General features: G+C 37.8%; 1 protein-coding gene across 4 annotated transcripts in view; it reads left to right on the top strand.

Moving 5' to 3' along the window:
• The window catches only part of WWC3 (WWC family member 3), a 105,335-nt gene that overhangs the window by 43,601 nt on the left and 41,575 nt on the right, over positions 1-20,159 (top strand). For all 4 annotated transcript variants that reach the window (XM_065677469.1, XM_065677467.1, XM_065677468.1 and 1 more), the window contains exons 3-7: positions 1,118-1,321; positions 4,360-4,436; positions 6,732-6,811; positions 12,841-12,970; positions 18,664-18,813. In XM_065677469.1, coding sequence (XP_065533541.1) covers positions 1,118-1,321; positions 4,360-4,436; positions 6,732-6,811; positions 12,841-12,970; positions 18,664-18,813 — 641 coding nt within the window. The remainder of the gene's footprint in view (positions 1-1,117; positions 1,322-4,359; positions 4,437-6,731; positions 6,812-12,840; positions 12,971-18,663; positions 18,814-20,159) is intronic.

The following is a 20,159-nucleotide window of genomic DNA, read 5'->3' as shown; positions in this document are numbered from 1 at the left end:
CAGATGAACTTTGTTTTTGTGTATGTACATTTCAGATGGCTCTCAAATGGTAGAGCTGCTAGCATGACCTTGACAGTAGAGTGGCACTAATGTGTTGCGCTCAGTCTTTTAGTTTCCTGTATCATCACTGATGCCAATATACTGAATTATGTTCACAAGATTAATACAAAATATAACTAGCTTTCATCTCTTGTGAGAAGCAAAGTTTGGGAAGATTACTTACCTCCAGACTGTGCTGCAGGTTCTGCCACTACTTTGAATATTGACATTACATCTGCAGCAACTTCTTACCAATAGAGCCTCAATCAGCAGAAATTAGCATTCACTTAAACATGAAACTTTACATTGACATCCTTACGTAAAATATTTGCTAGCTGGAGCAGCACTGCAAAAATGAACTGATACTTTTTTTAGTATATTAATGCATGTGTCCTCCTTAAATGTCTTTGCAGCTGAGAGGAGATTGATGTATGGTTATAACTTTGAAAATCTGTATATATTGGAAAGATTTTGTACTGGAAACCTGTTTTTTATTTGTATTTGAATGCAGGCTGTTCTAAACCTTGGAAAGAGGGAGCATGAGAGTGCTATTTCTTAAGACAAAAAAGAAGCAGTTGAAATGTTTTTGTGGATTTGAGATTAAAATACTAATTTCTGTTGAATTACATTATTCTTAATTACATAGGTATAGTCACTGACCCTTCAGGATGTTATACTTGTGAAGTTGTATGTAGCATCTTAAGGTTGTTACAACCATTTGTAGAGTTACGAGTTAAGCATTGAGATACCATTCACGCTCCTACATGATTCTGGGGTTTTGGGTTGTTTTTAGAATTTTCAAGTTGGCTACGAGGACAGTAAGAGTCAAAACACTGTTTTTGTTGGGTTTGCACTAGTTTGTAATGAAAATAATAAAATTTAAATGTCTTTTATATTTGAAAGGGATTTTCCTGTTCTTCCACTCTGCATCCTTCCTTTTTCTTATCCAGGCTGGGGTGATTTTGAGCACTGTAGTGTTAGGTATGCTAGTTGTGAACAGGCTTTAACCAAATAATTTATACTTTGTGGTATGTATCATCTTACATTTATTTTTTTTTTTTAATGCTTTTTTCCTTAGAGCTCACACAAATTGAGGACCCAAGGGAGCAATGGAGGAGGGAGCAGGAACGCATGCTAAAGGAATACTTAATTGTTGCCCAGGAGGCACTCAATGCCAAGAAGGAGATTTACCAAATAAAGCAGCAGCGTTTTGAGCTGGCCCAAGAAGAATATCAACAATTGCACAAAATGTGTGAGGATGACAGCCGCTCTTATGCCAGCTGTGAGTTTGCTAGCCTTTTCTTGATTTGCCCACCTGCCTTGTACAACATGTGGTGTAAGAAAGTATGTGAAATGTTTCTATCACTTGGTTCTCTTCTGAATGAAGATCCTGACTACAGAAGTGAGATGCTATCGTTTCACTGTTATTCAGAGAATTCCATTTCCTGTTAGATCTATTAGAATATGCCTTTTTTATCAACATTAAACAGGGGTATATCCCAGCTACAATCTCTAGCCATTGCTGAGCCAGGTGTAATAATGATTTACATAAGGCAGCAAAGACAGGACTGATTGCTGCTGGTCAGTCATGTACTTGCCTTCCTAAATTCATAGATTATTCCACTCTGACAAGGGGGAGCACCATCATCTTGGGGAAGCCCTCTGTGGATCCGCGGTTAATTTATTGACTGTAAAGAGTTAAGGACAAGGTGTTGTGGTCAAGAGTACCTCTAACCGCAAAACAGGAAGCAGTGTTTCATTAATGCACCTCATTCTTGACTCAGCCTGCGATTCTAATGCTGGTGGTGTAGGTTGTAGAGACTTGATTTCCTGCCCTTTTCATTCTTTAGATACCTCTGGTAGCTTGTAAATAGATGATGGACTTTTACTAAAATCTGAAGTTGTTGCACTGCTGTCATGGCTGTTGGCTGGTGCAAGAGGAAAAGGTGTCTTTGCTGAAAAGTCAAAGCAATCTAGTTCAAAGTGTATCAAATGGATATACCCATCAGCCATGGGGAAGTTTAGTGTTTCGCTGCTCTGGTGGCTTTTCAGTGGTCATCGTGTGTACAGCAGTTGTTTAGCTGAAGGCTTTGCTGATAAATGCCAAGTACTTCGTAAGTATGGGAAGCTCTCCTCAGCCCTTTCTGAAAATGTTCAAGAAACTTGACCGTGGAGAGAGGGATTAAAGCTGGCGTCTGGCTAGAAGTGTTTAGCTACTGATCCAGTTTTATTTATGAATCCAAGGTAATTCATAGGTATGACAAAATTCTGAATAAAAGATGTTTTCTAAGGCTGAGGTGTCCCAGATGGTCTTGACCAAGTGTTCCTTTACTCTTGAACTGGGATTATCTCGCCTTTTTATTTAGTTTTAAATACAAGAATTGTGTGATTTATTTTGTGACATAACTGAACAGTTGTGACTAGTCTTATTTCTCCCTGTTATGTTCAAGTTTCTTAAGAATTATTAAGAAAGATTTATTTTTTTTCCTTACTAAGAAAGTAATTTTAAAAAAGAAAGTCTTGTTTAAACAAGTGTTTAACTACTGGTTAAGGAGTTGGAATAAGATAAAAGGTAATGTGATAATTTTTTTCCCACGGATTAAAAGATCTGAATACACATGTACTTTTCTAGGAGCTTGGGCTTTTGGTATTTTGAAAATTTGCAATTGTTCTGTGGGATATTTTGTTAAATTACTTCAGGTGAATATACAGAGAGAAACTGTTGATGGTAATACACTAAAAAACCATAACCTGTTTTTCATCTTTTTAAACTCTTGGAAAAACAGGTTGCTTGAAACAGCAGCAAAATATGACTGAAAAAATGGGAGGTTCTCTGTAACATGTATGCGAATGCTCTGTCAGTTGACTTTTAGGTTTCCCAGTCCTCTGACTTTTTTAGGAATTGTGGTAGAATTGATAATGAGATACTGTAAAATGACTTAAAACCTTTCACTTTTTTTGAGGTGACAAAAATACTTTCATTTTCTACAGATGTGTTAGTATATTTTTTTATTGGTTTAAGGTCATATGCATCTGTTGTGAGAAAATGGTATAGGCTGATTACTCAGATGAGCTATTAAAAAAAAATAAAATCCCTTTGGGGATTAATCATGCTGTCAACTCAAGATTCCGCAAGGCTTGTCCGCTTATTTTCTTAATTCAACTTCACTTAACTCTAGAATGCTTGCTTCTCAATTTATTTTACAGAAATCCTAGGCTCCTAATTCAAGTGCAATTAGATGGCCAAAATTAGGTGTCCATATTGCCGATTCTCCTGCCTCCACCACTAGTTGTTTCAGTTTGTTGTGTGAAAAGAACTAAAACTTCACAATTTTCATCTTTGCTTGTGGGTGCTGCCATGGAGTCAGTGTTGTCTGCTCATAAGTGGGAGGTGGCGTGAGCTCAGCGGTCGTGGGTTGGCAGGGAGGTGCCAATGCAGCAGTTTTGTGACTCAGTTGTGATCAGCACTGTTTAAAAAATCCAGAGAAAATCCTGGATTTAGAGAATTAGTCCAGGCATGACTACACATTTTGGCAAGTTCCTGCATGCTTGACATGACCTTGGCGTTGCAGTAGTCTTTGGAGAGTCAAAAGGTTCAGTGCAACGCAGATACGGGTTTCAAAGCAGCAGCCTTCAGCTCTGGAAAGGGGTGGTAGGTCTAAGAGCACAAAACCGTCCCTTCACATACCAGTCATTTTTCAGTGGGTTAGTGCTGCTGTGAATGGCTCATTCAGTAAATCATGGTTGGTCTTGCCCAGTCTATCCTGTAGGACCTTTACTTATCTGTCTAGGCTTCAGCTTGTAATGCCACAGCTTGAAATCATTGCCTGACTGTAGATGCTCAGTGTTAAGAGCTCACTTGCTGGAGGTTGATCTGTATTGTTGATTCCCTATGTTGTTGCTTTAGGATGCAGCTTCTCTCTATAGCTGATTGAATTTTGTTCTGACAATAGGTTTTGTGTTTTCTTTTTTTACTTCAGTCCCTATCATACTGTTAATTCAACATACCTAGGAAACAATTAGCAATTGTTAACGTTACACAAATTGCTTGCATTGGTAAATCCTGTCATGGAAGCTAGTTGCTTTTAGGCAATATACAGTGCTGCTATATAAGATTTTTGTTTTTCAGAACAACAAAAAGTATAATTCAGGCACACCAAATGTAATTCTTCAGTTGCACTTTAGGCGCAGAGGATTATTTTAAAACCTAGTAACTTGTGACACAAAGAATGAATGCAGTGGTCTATTAAATAGTGACACATCTTAATTGTATTAAGGAAGTAAAAAAAAAAAGTAAAATGCTGTTTTCCATCTGTTTAGCATTCTCTGGATTTTCAACTAATACCAAATATGACCCATATCAGATCAAAGCAGAAATAGCCAGCCGTCGTGACAGAGTGAGTAATTTTTTTCATTTTGTAGAAATATGAATTGGGCATGGGGAAGGAAGGGGTCTGTATGTTTTTCTTTACCCTATCATTTACACTGGGTGTACATTTTTAGAATAGAATACTGTAAAACTGCTTTTCTACTCTGCCTTGCTGTTCTGTTAAAACAAATCTATATTTATTACATCTCAGTAACTTGCAAAGTAATGCTTTTTCCATGTTAAAAGCATAAAGATTTTTGTCACAGATGTCAGAGGCAAACTCAGGCTTTCAGAACTGACACAGCTAGTGAATGCTCTGTAGCCAAATTCTTCCTTGATAAAGTGCAGTTCAAGCCCACTGCCTTCATAGTTTCCCATTTACCCTTTTTCAGTGGGCTTCTATGGGTGTCACTGAATTCTAGATTTAGCCATTTGGAAAGCTGCTCACAATTTGGTAGACATGGTGGCCAGATAGAACTTTTTAGGTGATTTAGCCAGGGCTCCTTTATGAGGGGGGTGTAAGCATTCTGACGATGACAGGCAGTAGTGATAGGCACATCTGTAATAAAAATGCTCCTTTAAAAAAAAAAAAAAAAAGCTAGAATCATGCTTTTGGTACTGTCTTGGCTGAATAGTTTTCTTGAATTTCTCCCATGCTGCTTTAGCAAAGAAATCTGCATATTAGTTTCAAACAAATTGATAAAACAGTTCTAAAAAGCAGTTTACAATATCAAACTCTAGAACCTGTTTCCAAATGGTGTATTTCTTTTTATTAAAGGATAAAATGGGATTTAGCATGCCAGGCACTTGGCTCACAAAATAAATAAAAAACACTTATCTTTGCAGGATAGTGTTCCATTTTTGTTGTAGTGACCACTTTTCACATGAGTGCCTCTGAAAGTAAATCCTGTTCACCACCCTTCAAAGGCATTTATTCTATCTGCGTATGTTTACTACATGCTGCTGACTAGTGTTTGCTTGTTTTACATACTCTAAATGCCAGCATACTCTAAACGAGAAAACAAACCTTATTTATTTAACTGGTATTTAAAGAAATAAACAAAGTCTTCACTTAAATGGTTATTTCTCTTTTCCTGAATTTTAAAACAAAACAATCTTCTGAATGCATAGGGTAACTTGTTCAATTGAATGTGTGCACAGGCATTGAGTTGCTCCAGGTAACAGAATAAAATATGCACTGAAAAGTGTTTGTGCGTGTGATATTAGCGATGTATTTTTTCACTTTACTTTTGGTGAGTGTTGAAACAGGTGGTGAGGTTTTAGGAGTATTTTGGGGTCTGGTGCCATGCCCCTCACTCTTGGAATAGAGCTGACAAAATAAATTTATGCCTCGATATGGATGGATTTTTTTCTTTTTTTACTCCTTTTTTTTAGTAATGGTTTTGTCCTTTACTGACATACATGTAAAAATCAAGAGCACTCTGGATTAATTTTAGAAAAGGTACCAAGTTTGATAGTTTGAGAAGAGAGAGCTTTTTTCCTTCCACGCCTGCCTTTCTTTGGGCTCTCAGTTCAGTCTCATGCCTCACTGGCACACACTCAAAACACCTTCATTCCCCCCATTTGTTTGTAGTCCCCCATTGCTCTCAGTTGTCTACAAGTTTTGGAGGGCAAGAAGCTATTTCTTTGCAGATCATTCCTAGTGCTGATAGCAGTCTTCTAAGTCTGCCCAACCTACTTAGGCAGTTGTTTTCATAAACCTGTAAAATTATGTTTTGGAGACATCTCTGTCACTTTTGATTTATGCTCACTGGTTGGATTAAGGTAACTGGCAGGGAGATTGAGTGGGGAGGACAATATGAAAATAATGTAGAAAATCAGGCAGCCATTTCTGGGAGAGAGGCCAGTTTTGTTGCCAGTGATATTTGTTTTTCCAGAGAGAAAAATTAACAGCATTGTATGTTCAGGGTTTTTTTTTGTGTTGGCTAAAGAGTTGAAGACAGTTGCATTGCTGTCAGCTATAAGGGGAGAAGAGAAACTATATGGATTAAAACTTGCTGGTTGTTGGCATAGGCTATTGGAGAAAGGAGACGAAGAAAATAGATGAGGAAATTGATACTTTGCAGGCTAAATGTTGTGACTGCTGTTTGATTGGGTCTTATTATGAACAGAAGACTTAAGACTCGTGAATAGAAAGTTTTCTGTTATTTTATTGCAAATTTTAAAGCAAAAAAAAAAAAAGAGGACTTAGATTATCACTTCCAATTTTTTTAAGTAACCTAATATTTTGTATTTGAAGAATAATTTTTTTTTATTATACAAGTTTCTGTTACATTTTATTACTTTATTTTGTTATCTTTAGCTTTCTAGGCTAAAACGAGAATTGGCACAGATGAAGCAGGAGCTGCAATATAAGGAAAAAGGAGTGGAAACTCTGCAAGAGTAAGTTAAGAGTTTGTGGGAGGACCTTTTTTTCCTTTATTCACCTTGGAATAATTTCGTAGAAAAGTATTGCCGAAAAAAAACTCAAAATGGTTGAGACCTCTTAATTGCTTTGATTCAGACTTTTTGCTGTGATAAGTGATGCAGGGGGAGAACCGTGTGAAATGATGGAAGGAGGGTTGGACAGAAGTAGTTGGAGACCTTACAGATCCACATGCAAAAACAGTTTTTATAGCCCCTGTTCTGTGACTGTTCCTGAAGATCCTGAGGTGGAATTAGATTTAAAAAATATTTATCAAATGTTTTTTGGAGATATGTGCAGCCTAAAGCACCATACAGTAGTGTAGTTTTCCTGTTAACAGTACCAAGGCTTTCTGGCTGGGCACAAATATTCCTCAGGGTAGGCTGTGCACCGCAACACTGCTTCTTCCTTTTATATGATGGTCAGGTTGTCTCATTTCTGCACAGTGTAGCTGGTTTGTGTGTACTGTAAATCTGATGGTCTGTGAGACATTTGATTTTTTTTGTTGCATGAGTGCATGTAAATGTGAGTCCTTGTCTCCTCCCTGTGAGGAAAGGCAGCTTTGGGCAACTTGCCGTTGTTTCCAGGGCTTTTAGGCAGCCTGTGCTCTGTTTCCTCTGTGTTCAGTGGTGGCAAAAGTTGTGAACTGTTGTGGTGACCCTCTCCTTGCCACTTTTCCTGCAGACCATCAGATGGGAACTGAGTGACTTCCATCTGTGCACTGCTTAGTCACCTACACATGTAGCAAGTACGTGGGATGCCCAATGGGATAGGGAGAGAGGTTGCCAGGCCAATGGAAAAGATGGCAGGTAAACACAGGTTGTTGTGACTTCCAGATCTGTTCAACAAGGCTAGGGGCTAGACTGTGTGTTGAACAGCTCGTGGATTTGCCTTGGACATGTGGCCGTGCATTTAGAAATCTTGCCTTTTTCCCAGCATGTATGTGAATGAACTGCTTAATGCAGGCGCTTCCTGAAAACATTGAAACTGTTGCATGTCTAATGTATTTTGCAGCGTAAGTACAGTATCCGTGTTAAAGTTCTGAAGCTTTGGATTTATTATGTTGGTGCTACAAAGCATGGACACACGCTTTTGCTTCAGTAATTCTGGCAAAGTTCCAGGGTTCCTGGAGAAATTAGGTTACTTATTTTCCAACTTCGATTTTGTTTGGTATCATGCTAACAAAATGGTATAAAGGGAGACACTCAGATTTTGCTTTTAAAGGAGGGTCAGTAGTGCATGCACTTCATATCCTTTGGTGGTTTTGTTTGGTTGGTTTTTTTTTTAAGCTTAGAAGGTTCTTCTGATTTATAATGCGTTTAAAAGATTCAGCAAAGTATACTTGTTCAGCTAAAATCCTTCATATATTGGCAGATACAATGTAATCATTTTCAGGCATAAATATGTTTTTATTGACTTCCTGAAGTCTTTACAGCTAGTTGGTGGAGTTGTTAATGTACGATATTAGCTGAAAATTAGTAAAACAAAGCACTCAGGATATTTCATCAATAACAAAATATTTTAAGTAATCCAAGTGTAGTCAATGTGTTAGGATGGAGGCCTACATGTGTAAGCAGTAACAGAACAAAAGCATTTTAATCTTAAGATTCTTAATCATACTTTCTTTAAGTGAGTAAGAATTGTCTTCCCTTTTCTGCTTTCTGTATTTGGTTTCCTTCTGGTTTATTGGGTTATTTTAAGGGTATAGTTTCAGTTGTTTTATAAAAGGACTAACCACTTGAACAGGATTATTAAAGTATTTGAAGGCCATTTGAAACTCAAGATTGTTTTAATTAATTCATTTAAGATAGTCCAACAAAGTAGTGCAACTTTTTGAAAAGTGAAGTCTGTAAATGATTAAGAGTACAAATGTTAGTCTTGGCTTTTAGCCCAAGTGAAGTTGCTCCTACTTCAGGATGGGCGTATAGGAGAGACATTCAAGAGAATTAGTTTAAAGCATATCTGGTTAGTCAGTGGTCACTCTAATAATTTAGTTTAAAAGTTCCAGCATGACAACTCAGAGCTTTGGTGCTGCTCATTGCTGCTGTTACTATGGTCACTCTCTGTCCCATTGGTGTACTAGGCCATTTGTCGTTGCTGGCTGAATTTGGGGAGAACATTTTGCTGGTGTGTTACCTGGCACTCACTGCAGTGAATTTTTGTCAGTGTTTCTGTCTTCAAAGTCAAGTGCAGTGACTTTGCTTGAACCAGAGGCTGGTGGATTTGCTTGCTTTTTATTGTTTTCAAGTAATTTTTTAATTGCCTTTCATGATTTCTTTGGAACAATTTGCCACTTTGCAGAGTACTCACACTAGCAGATGAAGAGCGAAGTTTTTCTAGCCTCTTTGTGTACTCAGGATACAAATTGGACTAAAAGCCTAACTGTGCTCTAGGTTGTCCCTGAGTGATCCCTCCCCTACCCCTTGTATTTGTGAGGAGAGAAGGATCATTCAAGTCAAGTACCAAAGCTGAAGTATTTTCTCTTTTACATATCCACAAAGTAAGTATTTTGTCTGAAAAGAAATAGCTTCTGCTTTAAAACAAAAATGCTGATATCCCCCCAACCCTCTTTCTTTTTTTTATTCTTCTTTTTCAAGTTTCTTGCATCTCAGTCATTTCCCCCATTTCTAAATTTTTGGTCAGCATAACTTTTCTTCCTTCTTGTGTTAGGTCAAATCTTCAGTTACTGCCAGACTGAGAATAGTATGCATCCTATTCAGCTTTTTTTTTAAAGCCAGGTTCTTTACTTTTATTTCAAGTATAAGCCAAGAACAGTATTAGGAGCTGTCGCACTTTGGGCTTTCCGTTTGGTTGAATGCTTGCTTTTAAAGTCTGACTAGAATGGGTTATGAGCAGGTATGAGAACCTGCTGCCGTATGCCTCTGTGTGCAACCTCTGCTGGCTCTAGCTCTCAGAGAAGAGACAAATTTTATGTGAAGGGTAGTTAGGTTGCATACAGTGTCTGCCTTGGACTGTGTTTTGTTTTCTGTTCTTTTTAACTTTAGTCAAATGGCTTAAGCCATCTTTGATGAGAATTGAAAAACAAACCAAAACAAAACCACAAAACAACTAGGGAAAAGCGGGTGGTGGTGGTGGTGGTGGTTGTGAGAGGATTGAGGTTTTTTAAAATACCTCTGCAACTCCCGTACAGTCAGAATTTCAAACTTTGTAGTACTGCAGCTTTTTATTAGGACTGTGTTTTCTACAGTTTCATCCAAATTTGGCAATGTTGTGATAAGCCTTCGGACACTGCAGTCTGCCGTTGCCCAATGGAGACTTTCTAGAGCTCATCGTTTAAAGCCTGCAAAGATTCCACCCTGTGTGACGGCGTTTCTCGCCTCCATAGGCGCCTTTTCCCCAAGGTGCATCTGATCCTGTTGCAGTCCAGTTACAGGGTTAAAGATGAGCCTTTCCTGGAACAAACTCCTTCCTCTGACCTGGTGCCAGGGACTGAGAATGAGAAGCAGTTCCTTCTCCCCTGTGTTTTCAGTGACCCTTCTGTGTGCCGGCAGGAATTTTGGAGGAAGAAGGCATTTAGCAACAAAGGAAATGAAAACTCGGCCAGTTGGCCACGGAAGCGAAGTGAACACTGTGGGAAGTTGGGAGAGACAGGGAGTTAGGACTGACTAAACAATTTGTAGCTGCAAACTAGTTTAGAGGATATGAGACCCAACAAAAGCCTTACAATTAAATATTAAATGAGCTACAGATCTGTGCTTTGGTGAGGACGGGGGGAGTGTCTTGCATTGTTGAAAGCATGTGGAGGAAAACAGAGGAACATGGAAACTGCCCTACATGACTGAAACTATTGCAAGTGTATTGGTAGTTTTCCTTCAGAAAATGTGTACTTTATTCATAGTTTTGTGTATTATCTGAGTGTTCTTTCTGTTTATGCAAACATCTAATCTGTATTTGTATCCTGTTCTTTTCTAGTAATAAAATGGAAGATTCCTGTTAACTTTGTGGCTTTCAAAGCTAGAGCTTTATGAAAGGAGGAAATAAAATTAACAAACAATAAATAGCAAATATTTTTCTAAGATACTTAAGTCACTTTGGGTTGACAGTGGTACTGATTTAAGCTCAAATACTTCTGGCAGTAGAAATTTTTCTGATTCTTTTCTTAAACAAATACCAGTTTATGATGCCCAGGTACATGAATCTTTGAGTAACTGCACAAAAATATGGTTGAAATTAAATAATTTCCTTTTCCTGAAATGCCACCTTGGACCCGGCAAGAAGTATAATGAGCAGTTGTGTAGGAGGAATTTTTGGGTCTAATATTTGGGTGGAATCTATATTCTTAGCATTAAGGTAACCTTCAGAGAAAACCACATTATCTTTTTCATGTAACTTTTAGTGAATTGGATTCATTGTTTTATAATGGTTTTATCTAATACTTTCAGGATTTTAATTAAAAATTAGTGAAGACTTAAGTAAACATCTTAAAACCAAACTCAACCAAACAAAAATCCGACTTGCATCTGTGTGACACTTAAGTCCTCTCTTGTTTTTTGAATAAAAAGCTGTGAAGGCTTATGTATCTTTTATGCAATGTGGGGAAAATTGCATGTAAGTGAAAAGATTGCTGTTCAGACTTATTTTGTGTTGTCTCCAAAAGCAGGAACTGTCAGAAAAACACCCAACCTACTTTTTTTCCTAAACATTATGAGTTGTATAATTAAGCCATAGGTTTTTATTCAAGCCTTTTGAGTTTTCTTCTTAATATTTTAATTTTAAATAAAATAATTTGCTGCAAGTGGAATTTCACTGGCAGAACATGCTGGTGAGTGCGATTGACGCTTGTAGCTTAACATAATACCTACCTTGAAACTTCTAGTGATTCTCAATATTTTAAATAGAGTTTGGGTATTCTTGTCATTTATGCATAGCATACTCTCTTCTACTACATCTTTTCATAAACTGATGTCCTGTGTAAGGACTGATGTCTGTTTTATGTCTTATTTTGTAAAGCAGAGACCATTTTTCCTGGAGTTGTTAGTACTTAGCACTGGCTTAGGGACCGTTATATACATACCACCTGTTTTTCTATATGCGCGCTTTCCAGGAAAATTCAGGTTTCCTCATTTTAACAGGAATTCAACAGAATTTTCTCTAATTGCTATTGGTAGCTGGTTAAAATCCCATAGCTGTTCGTTATAAATTCATGACCAGATGGTGGTTCTAGTAAGTTCTGTAGTCTCTGGTCTTGTTCTTTATCTAAAAATCAAAGCAAATTATCAAGATGATGCATTGGGTGGGGCTTCTGCATCCCAGTCTGTTGTCCTTTATTATTGCAAACTGTTGGGAAAAAAGTTGAAAACTCAGTGCATATGCCACTTAAAATGAGAGATTGTTGTGTCAAGATGGAAATGTGAGCACTACTTCAGCCTGAGGTAGTAGTGTAGCACTTTTGCTCCTTGCAGAGTTTACGTTTGCAGTCTTCTGGGATGGTACCATGTGATGTTCCTTAGTGTGGGACAAAGGTATCTTTAGAAAAGATACTCAAAGATGCCCATAATGGCAGGAAAGCATTTGCAATAAAAGTTTATGAATTTAAAAATTTCTTCCCAAGAAAATGAAATGCGTTTTTTAGAAACTTTTAGGCAACATCAGGTAGAAGTGGTGGAAAAGATGTTGGAGCGTGTAGTGGTGCACGGAAGATATGACAGCTAGACTGCTAGTATATTTCTCTTTCGAGTTACTACCATGTAGGTTAGTTTTAGGTTGATTTTACTTCTGTTGCATGAAATGGTCCACAGACATTGCCTGTAAGCTGTGTATTAGGACATTAAAACCAGAAAATTTGTTGGTTCTGTAGAACCTGGGTAGATAAATGCATTGCTTTGTCTTTAGAGTGTACTTGGCACAGAGTGCTGTGTTAATTCCAAGCAGAGTGTCATTTATTCCTGGAAATAAAGTGGTACATGAATAAACAAGAGATTGTAAAACATCTACATGCTTCCTAAATATGTAAAAATCCCTGACTTTGTCTTAATATTTTCAACAGGATTGATCGTAAGATGTCAAGTGCTCATACAAATTATAGACTGGATGAAGCACAAGCTATAATGAGTGAGCTTCGAACCATAAAGAAAGCTATATGCACAGGTGAAAAAGAAAGGCAGGACCTTATGCAGGTAAGAACTACATAACTGAATAAATAGCTGCTAAAAAATAATAAGCTACCTCTATTTTCTTGTTCGTTAGGGTTACCAAGTTTAAATAAGCAAGTGAGGTGGCTTAAACTGATTTTTCTGTTTGATAATTACCAATAGCAGGCAGCTCTAAAGAGATCAGTAGTCATTGCCTATACTGTGAACACAAGACTTCAAAAGCAGTTTTATTTTCTTATCTCAGATACTGTAATATCCTTATATTTAGATCAATATCTTTTGTTAAATACAGCTTTCTTTTGCTGCTGATTGCATCAAAGACTGCTATGGAGTAATTATGCTGCATTAGAAAAAATACCTTATAGTTTTACAGTATTTGTTTTTCATTCTGTTTAGTGTCTCTTTGTATTACCTATAATGAAGTAGGACTAATAATTCATATGCTAAAATGTTTACCTGTTTGTCTCCCACATTTTGAGTTTTATGAGCATTTCACAAAATTAGATCTCTGTCACTATGCCACAGTTTATCAGTTTTCCTCCTTTTGCCCTGAGCATTCCTCTTAAGTACCCATATCAAGACATATGTTGATTTTAAATGTTCTCACAAAACCCTCAAAGGGTATGATTAAACACAACATCTACAGAAACCATAAATGCAAGCTTTGGATTATTTCATGAATTGGAGCACAAGGAGCAAGGGAAGATACATGCCTGGGCAGTGATGTAACTTCTGAATGGATTCTTCATCCTGCTTCAAGCTTTCAGTTGCTGTGTCTGTGTTATTAATTTGATGGGAGCTTGATCAAAGAGCCATGAGCCTCTGCCACTTCAGGGACTTCAGTGTAGACTTACCCAAATATGCTGCAGATAGAGAGGTGTGACAAGAACAATTCTCTTCATCCACTCTTCAAACTACTATATGGTAAAAGGCATCTTTGTCACCTAAATTTTAGGGATCGTACTAAATTAATATTGCCATTCAAATATTTTCTTTCCTTTTTCTCCACAGCAGTGTTCTGGTGTTGGGTTTTTTATTATTTTATTATTGTTAAATGGTATGGGTGCTATGTAATTTACGTATAATAAAAATGTGTAACATCCATAGTTACACAATTACACAGTCTCCAAAGCATTACCCAGAGGTCAGCTGATGAACCACAAATCCTTGTTCAAGTAGAAAGAATGCTTAATTCACTTTGAAAAGTTTCTGCATTGGCATCTTGTAACATATTTTGATATTTTGTGTTGGCCAAGTTTTAAAGCAATTCTTGGTCTTCCATGTGCCTGGCTGGCAAGAAATGATTTAGAATGGCAGTTCTTCATGGGTGCAGTAACACACATTTTAGCAAAGTAACTAGTAATTTGAAAATGAGCGTGTGATCTTGGAGCAGCTTAACTACTCACCTTGTTTTGACACCCCTAGTAGATTTACCCCCCTCTTCCCCTTTTCCTTACATTTAAATTCCTCTGTGGCACTAAATAGAGCTGTAAACTTTGGGACGCCTTGAAGTCTCGTGTTAAACCAACACTAAGTGCACTTGCAGTTTCTTTAAATACAGTATTGAAGAACATAGAAGTCTAGGACCAAACTTAGCACCAAGAACTGGGCAATGCTGGCAGCACCAGAATGCAGAGATTGAAAGAGAGAGAAGCAAAAATTAAAGGTGTTGCCATTGTTCCTCGTGGATCTGTGTGGCATACAGGAAATATCAGTCTAGGATGTGTCCTTTTTGTAATTGGTGACACTCAGTTGTGATAGCATCCAGTAATAAATGTACAGTCAAGGAGAATCTAGAAAATAGTTGTTCCACACAGGCCTAGCATGCAAAACAGTTCTGCATGTTTTGTTGCAATTGTAATAAGGGATTAATTGCCATATTTAATAGTTCACAAGATTTGCAGTTGTAAAAATTGTGTATTTCTGCCAACTTACTGTGCTCTGGAAAAATAGCCAGCTTTTTGCCTGTCAGTTTTTAAATTTTTGACCAAAATACTGGTTTTGTTGTCACCAAACTTTTCTGGGCTTTTCCTTTTTATAATTAATTGAAGATTATTGTTACAGGTTTAATTAGCTTTGTCACATAAGTGCAAGTCTATTTTAAGTATCTTCCTAATAAGATCAGAATTTGATTTTTAATCTCCTATCAACTTTGAAATTGGTTTGCCCTCAGAAATGCTACATTTTAAAGCTATTGTTGGTAAGACAAGCTTTCTTATGAAAACCTTTTCGTTTTGTAAGCTGTTTATAGAGGAGTTAGAAGTATTGTGTAAACAGATGGGGATTTATTTCTGAGAAAGGAAATAGACAATTTCTTACTATTTCTTAATTTAAATTTGGCCAGTGTGAGCAATTGAACTAAACATAGTGAAAGTGACTCAGTCTTGTGTAGGTGCTTGGAAAATTGTAGCTGTCAGAGAAATATGATAATTGGATTGAGTTGTGTGGGAGAGAAGACTGACGAGGGAAGGAGAGAGTGGTCAGATTCAGACTGGGTGCTGTAGTGGCAAATAAAGCCAAGTGGCAGTATCACTGCCCAAAAAAAGTGGGCAACCTTTTTATACAAAGTTAAATAATCAGGTTGCATGGTAAGGTTCCTAAAAGCAGCATGTATGTGTCTCTTCCCCTCCTTCCCCCTCTTACTCCCCCAAATCCCTTTCGCACTTTTGTTTCTGTTCCAATATGTACATATGCTTTTAAAATCTTGTCTTTTATCCTTAGTAAGCACTGCAGATTTTTTGTGGTTTTGTTTGTTGGTTTCTTAAAAAACTTTTTATTTATTAGTTAAACAGGCTAAATAGGTTGTGTGGGAACTGCACTGAAATTTTATGTGGCAGAGAGCTCCCAAATCAGATAGTAACAGACAGTGATGAAATGACAGTGCTCATTTCGCTCTTTCTGAGTAGGTCTGGACTAGTGTGCCTAGAACTTTACATCCAGACAATAGGCTGGTTTGGCAGTTTCTGTGGGATTGCCATAAATAATCCATAAACCCCAGATGAAAGATGGATTTCTCTATATAACTAGGGAGGATATTACTCCTAGCAGTAATGTTAATTGTTTCTGCCTAGAAGTATGTGAACTAAGGTTGTAATTTTCTCTGTTAGGATTGCTGGAGGCTGTGCTTTCACTCATCTGAGTAGAAGAACTCAAAACGTATGTGCTTACTCTAGAGCATAGTCACCTATGCACGTAGTTGCCATGTTAAGGTGATGCTACTTGGTGATTGCCACCTGTCAGATACTGTGTAATTTTAAAGTAGTTAAATACAGCATTCAGCAACTGTGTCCAGATAGGAAGCTTGGCCAGCAGCCAGACAGCACTTCATTATCTGCCAAGGAGATGCTGAAGGTGTCAGGAGCACACCAGGAGTGTGTGAAGTAGCTGAAATACAGGCAGAAGTTTAGACTGAAGTTCTGGCATCGGTACCTTTGGTGTTTCATATGCCTGTAACATAGTATGCGTTAGCCAAAGGTGACAGATGGGCCATAACCTATTTGGGAGAAACTTTGCTTTCTGAATTCTCAGTTTTTGTTCTTGTGACTGGCTCTGCTTTACTGGGTAAAAGAGGAGATGTTTGATGCTTGTGTAGCTATGATTTGAAACTATTATTTCCGTGTTATAAACCTGTTGGTGATTCATAGAATCATATCAGAGAATCGTAGGATAGCTTGGGTTGGAGGGGACCTTAAAGATCATCTAGTTTTGACACTGCCGGGGATGAGGCATTCACAGCTTCCCTGGGCAACCTGCGCCAATGTCTCACCACCTTCATAAAATATTTCTTCAGTGAGTTTTGAAGAAGGGAGTTAAGCAGGAGTCTGCAATTTTTTATTTTCATAATGTGGAAGACACTTTTCTTTTTGCCAAGTCATGGAGCAGTTCTTTTTGCAGCATCTTGGAGGATAAAGGGACACTAGCTAGAGACTTCTTGACAATATAATTTGAAATAGAACTTTGCTGTCTCAGGACTGAGAAGGAACTGTTTTGTTTGTCCTTCATACTAAGATGGTACAGTTCAGTTGGGAGATGGCAGAAGAATTGGTTTTTTGGGGGGACCCAAGACAAATTGAGGTTCTAATAGCCTTGTCCCACTGCTGGGATGTCTGGCATGTCCTCTGTCACTGCTAGTGATGAGCACAAAATCCCAGCCCCACACAGACCTTGTAGTACCATCACACAGAGTATAAGGAGGGAGCAGCATGTGCTGTCTGGCATGTGGCATTGTACCTGTGTCTCTCTCTGCCTTTCTCCTTTGTTCGTCTGGCACCAGGCTGGATATTCTCCTTTTTCATCATTAGTGGAGGCAGGCCTGAAGGAGCAACTGGTATATAATGAGAACAAAGGGATGAACTGTGTAGGACAGAAATGGGAAAAAAAAAAAAAGCTGCTTTTTTGACTAGTTTCAGGCCTGCTGCAATTCCTAGGGATGCTTCTTAGGCTCCAAAACCAGATGCTTCTGTCTTCAAGGTGGCCATGCTGTTCCTCTGAGCCACAAACAGTTGCTGTTACCCAAATTTGTCTTCTTGGCTCCATTAGTTTGATTTGTTGTAAGAAAAGACAGCACTGATGCCTTATCTTTTATGAACTGCACTTTGAACACTGAGAAATCTCCTGGTAATTGGATATGGACAATAACTGGGGCTTGTTGCAAATCACCAGTTGTCAGAGCCCCTGAGGTTCCTGAGGGCCAGCCTTTTTCCAGTGCAATGCATCAGGTTTGTCTCAGATTCTGTTGCTTACTGGAGTAAGCAGTTTTGAGAATTTATACATGTATTTTTAGAAACAAATGGGTTATGTTATGATTTATAAATTGAAACACAATTTCATGTGATTTGATTGTCCTTTATCTGCTGGTGAGGGGCCAGAATTTAATTTTTTAAATAAAAAAAAAAAAAAAAAGAAAGTTGTTTTGAAGCATAATGATTATAAACAGCAGCCTGCACAGTGGTTTTGTTATTGTTACTCTCTGTAAGTTTTGAAAAAGAGAAGAATGCACAATCATAAAATAAAAGTGATATAACAATTTTATCCTTTTTTTAAAGGAATATTAGCAGCCCGTCAGCTAAGCTTGTATTGTGAAACTGTTGTTACTTTGTGCGATTATGTCTTACTCCCCTTTCCCCTTAAAGACTGCTTGAGGTTTCTGCCCTCACAGTTTGTGTTATTAGGCATCTTGGAGATGTCCTTTGCATAACCCAAAGTGTAAAATGTCTCATGTAAACCTTGGATGAGAGAGTACAAGGGTGAAATCAGCTGTCATAAAAATACAATCAATACAAGGTATTCATCAAGTTGGATATAGTAGTGGCTAAGGAATGTAACCTGTGCACAAGATGGCAAAAGGGCAGATGAATCACATTTATCTTCCTTATCAGCTAACCTGAAAGTTGGCAGCTGCCAGATTTAAAGAACTGTAAGACATACAAAAGCTGAAATGATCATAGATCTAAAACAAATAACTTAAAATCTGGTTACTGTTAGATGCATCTTTTAAAATGAGAGGCTTATTTCAAAGCAAAGCTTCTACATGTTAGTAACAGTACAGTAAGTTTTACTTCCTGTAAATAGCTCTGATAGACAAGCTACCTGTCATATTTCTAAAATGGGTTGGTTGGTTGTTTTTTTTTTTTTCCTCTGTTAATAAAAGAATTCTAAAAATCAGTTTATCTAATTTTTCATTTTTTATTTTTCTTTTTAAATCTCTTCTCCTGTAGAGCCTGGCCAAGTTAACAGATGGATTCAGGAATAGCTGTTGTATTACGGATTCCCTGCAGGATCTCCAGCACAATTCTAGTTCTCTCAGTGACTCCTGTTTACCTCAGCAACACTGCGATGCTTGTTCTCAGACTGACATCACTGGAGAGGTATGCATTCCTATGCGAGACATTTGCTGTAGAAAAGAAGCTGCTTTTGTACTATAGTGATATGTCGTTACTTCCTGTTTTAAGAGGTGTTGGCTGTACCAGAACAAAAAATCCAAAGCAGTTTTAGCTGTGAGGGAGTTGTGTTTGCTATTGTTTACAGAGCACGTGAGTGGCAGCCCTCAGTGGTGGTGGGCTTTGTCGTTCTGCTACTTGAGCATGGCACCAAGGTGTAGCGATGTGCTCGCAGGTAGTGACAGGTAGAATCAGCTTCCAGACTCAGCCAGCCCAGCAGAGCACTTCTCGTGTCATCACTTTGGTGACCGCAGGTTCATCTCTTAAGTAACAGCTCTTGCTGAGGTGTCCACCGACCTCTTCCTTTCATGTCACTAGCTCTGACCTACTGATACATGTAATGCTGCAGGAAGGAGGAAAGCATATTAGCCACCTTGAAGTTGAGACGTGGTTGTGCAGCAGCGTGAGATGTTAGTATTCTGGTAGTAGTGATAGATGTTTTTTGGTGCTCTTCATTTGATTTTTAAAATCTTGGTTTTATCATGCTTATCATCACTGTTCATGTACATCAAAGATGTAAGGTAGACCTATGCTCCTTGTCTCTGAGACAAGAGAAGTATTGGTTAGAGTCTCAAAGTATTTTTCTTAAAAACAAACAGTTCTCATCTGTCATACCTTTATGCTCAAATATGCCATTAAATATAATATTTGAGAGGAGCATATTAGCATTCCCTGGAAATAGTTCTGTGTGAAAAAAATTATGTATTTCAGATAATAAAAATTTGGCTTGCACTAGTACTATGGCAGCCTAGCTGTTCTTCATCAATAAAATTCTTGCTTCTGTAGATCAGATTAAAAGCAAAGCAAGAAGACAGACAACCTGTTTGTCGTTTGTTGGTACTATAGTTTGGATGTTACTCCACATTTGGTTAGAAATTTCTGTTGAACTATGTAGCTTCTTAATTGGACGCTTTTTATCATCCCATTTCTCCTCTTCTTTCACTTGCTGACTGGTTGCCAAGTTGGATATCTCCAGAGGGCCTCTGCAAAAAGGAAATCTCTGTTTTTAAGAATATATACTCCTAAAGCATCTATGAAAATTTCGCTAACACTAGGCCATCTTTCAGTGTGTTAGGTAGATGGTACCTTTGGGATGTCATTTTTCAGCTGATGGTGGATGTGATTATTGAATTCCAAAACGAAAAGGAGCATTAGCAGCATTTTCCCATTCACAGTACTTATTGAATGCCATCCAAGACAAGTCAAGTGTAGTCTGAAAATTGTGTTTATCAGGCATAGTTTTTTTGTCAGGAAGGTAACATGAAGCAATTATG

The sequence above is a fragment of the Lathamus discolor genome, chromosome 4 (assembly GCF_037157495.1).
Source record: "Lathamus discolor isolate bLatDis1 chromosome 4, bLatDis1.hap1, whole genome shotgun sequence".
NCBI classification, from domain to species: domain Eukaryota; kingdom Metazoa; phylum Chordata; class Aves; order Psittaciformes; family Psittacidae; genus Lathamus; species Lathamus discolor.
This window is presented reverse-complemented; position numbering and strand designations above follow the sequence as displayed.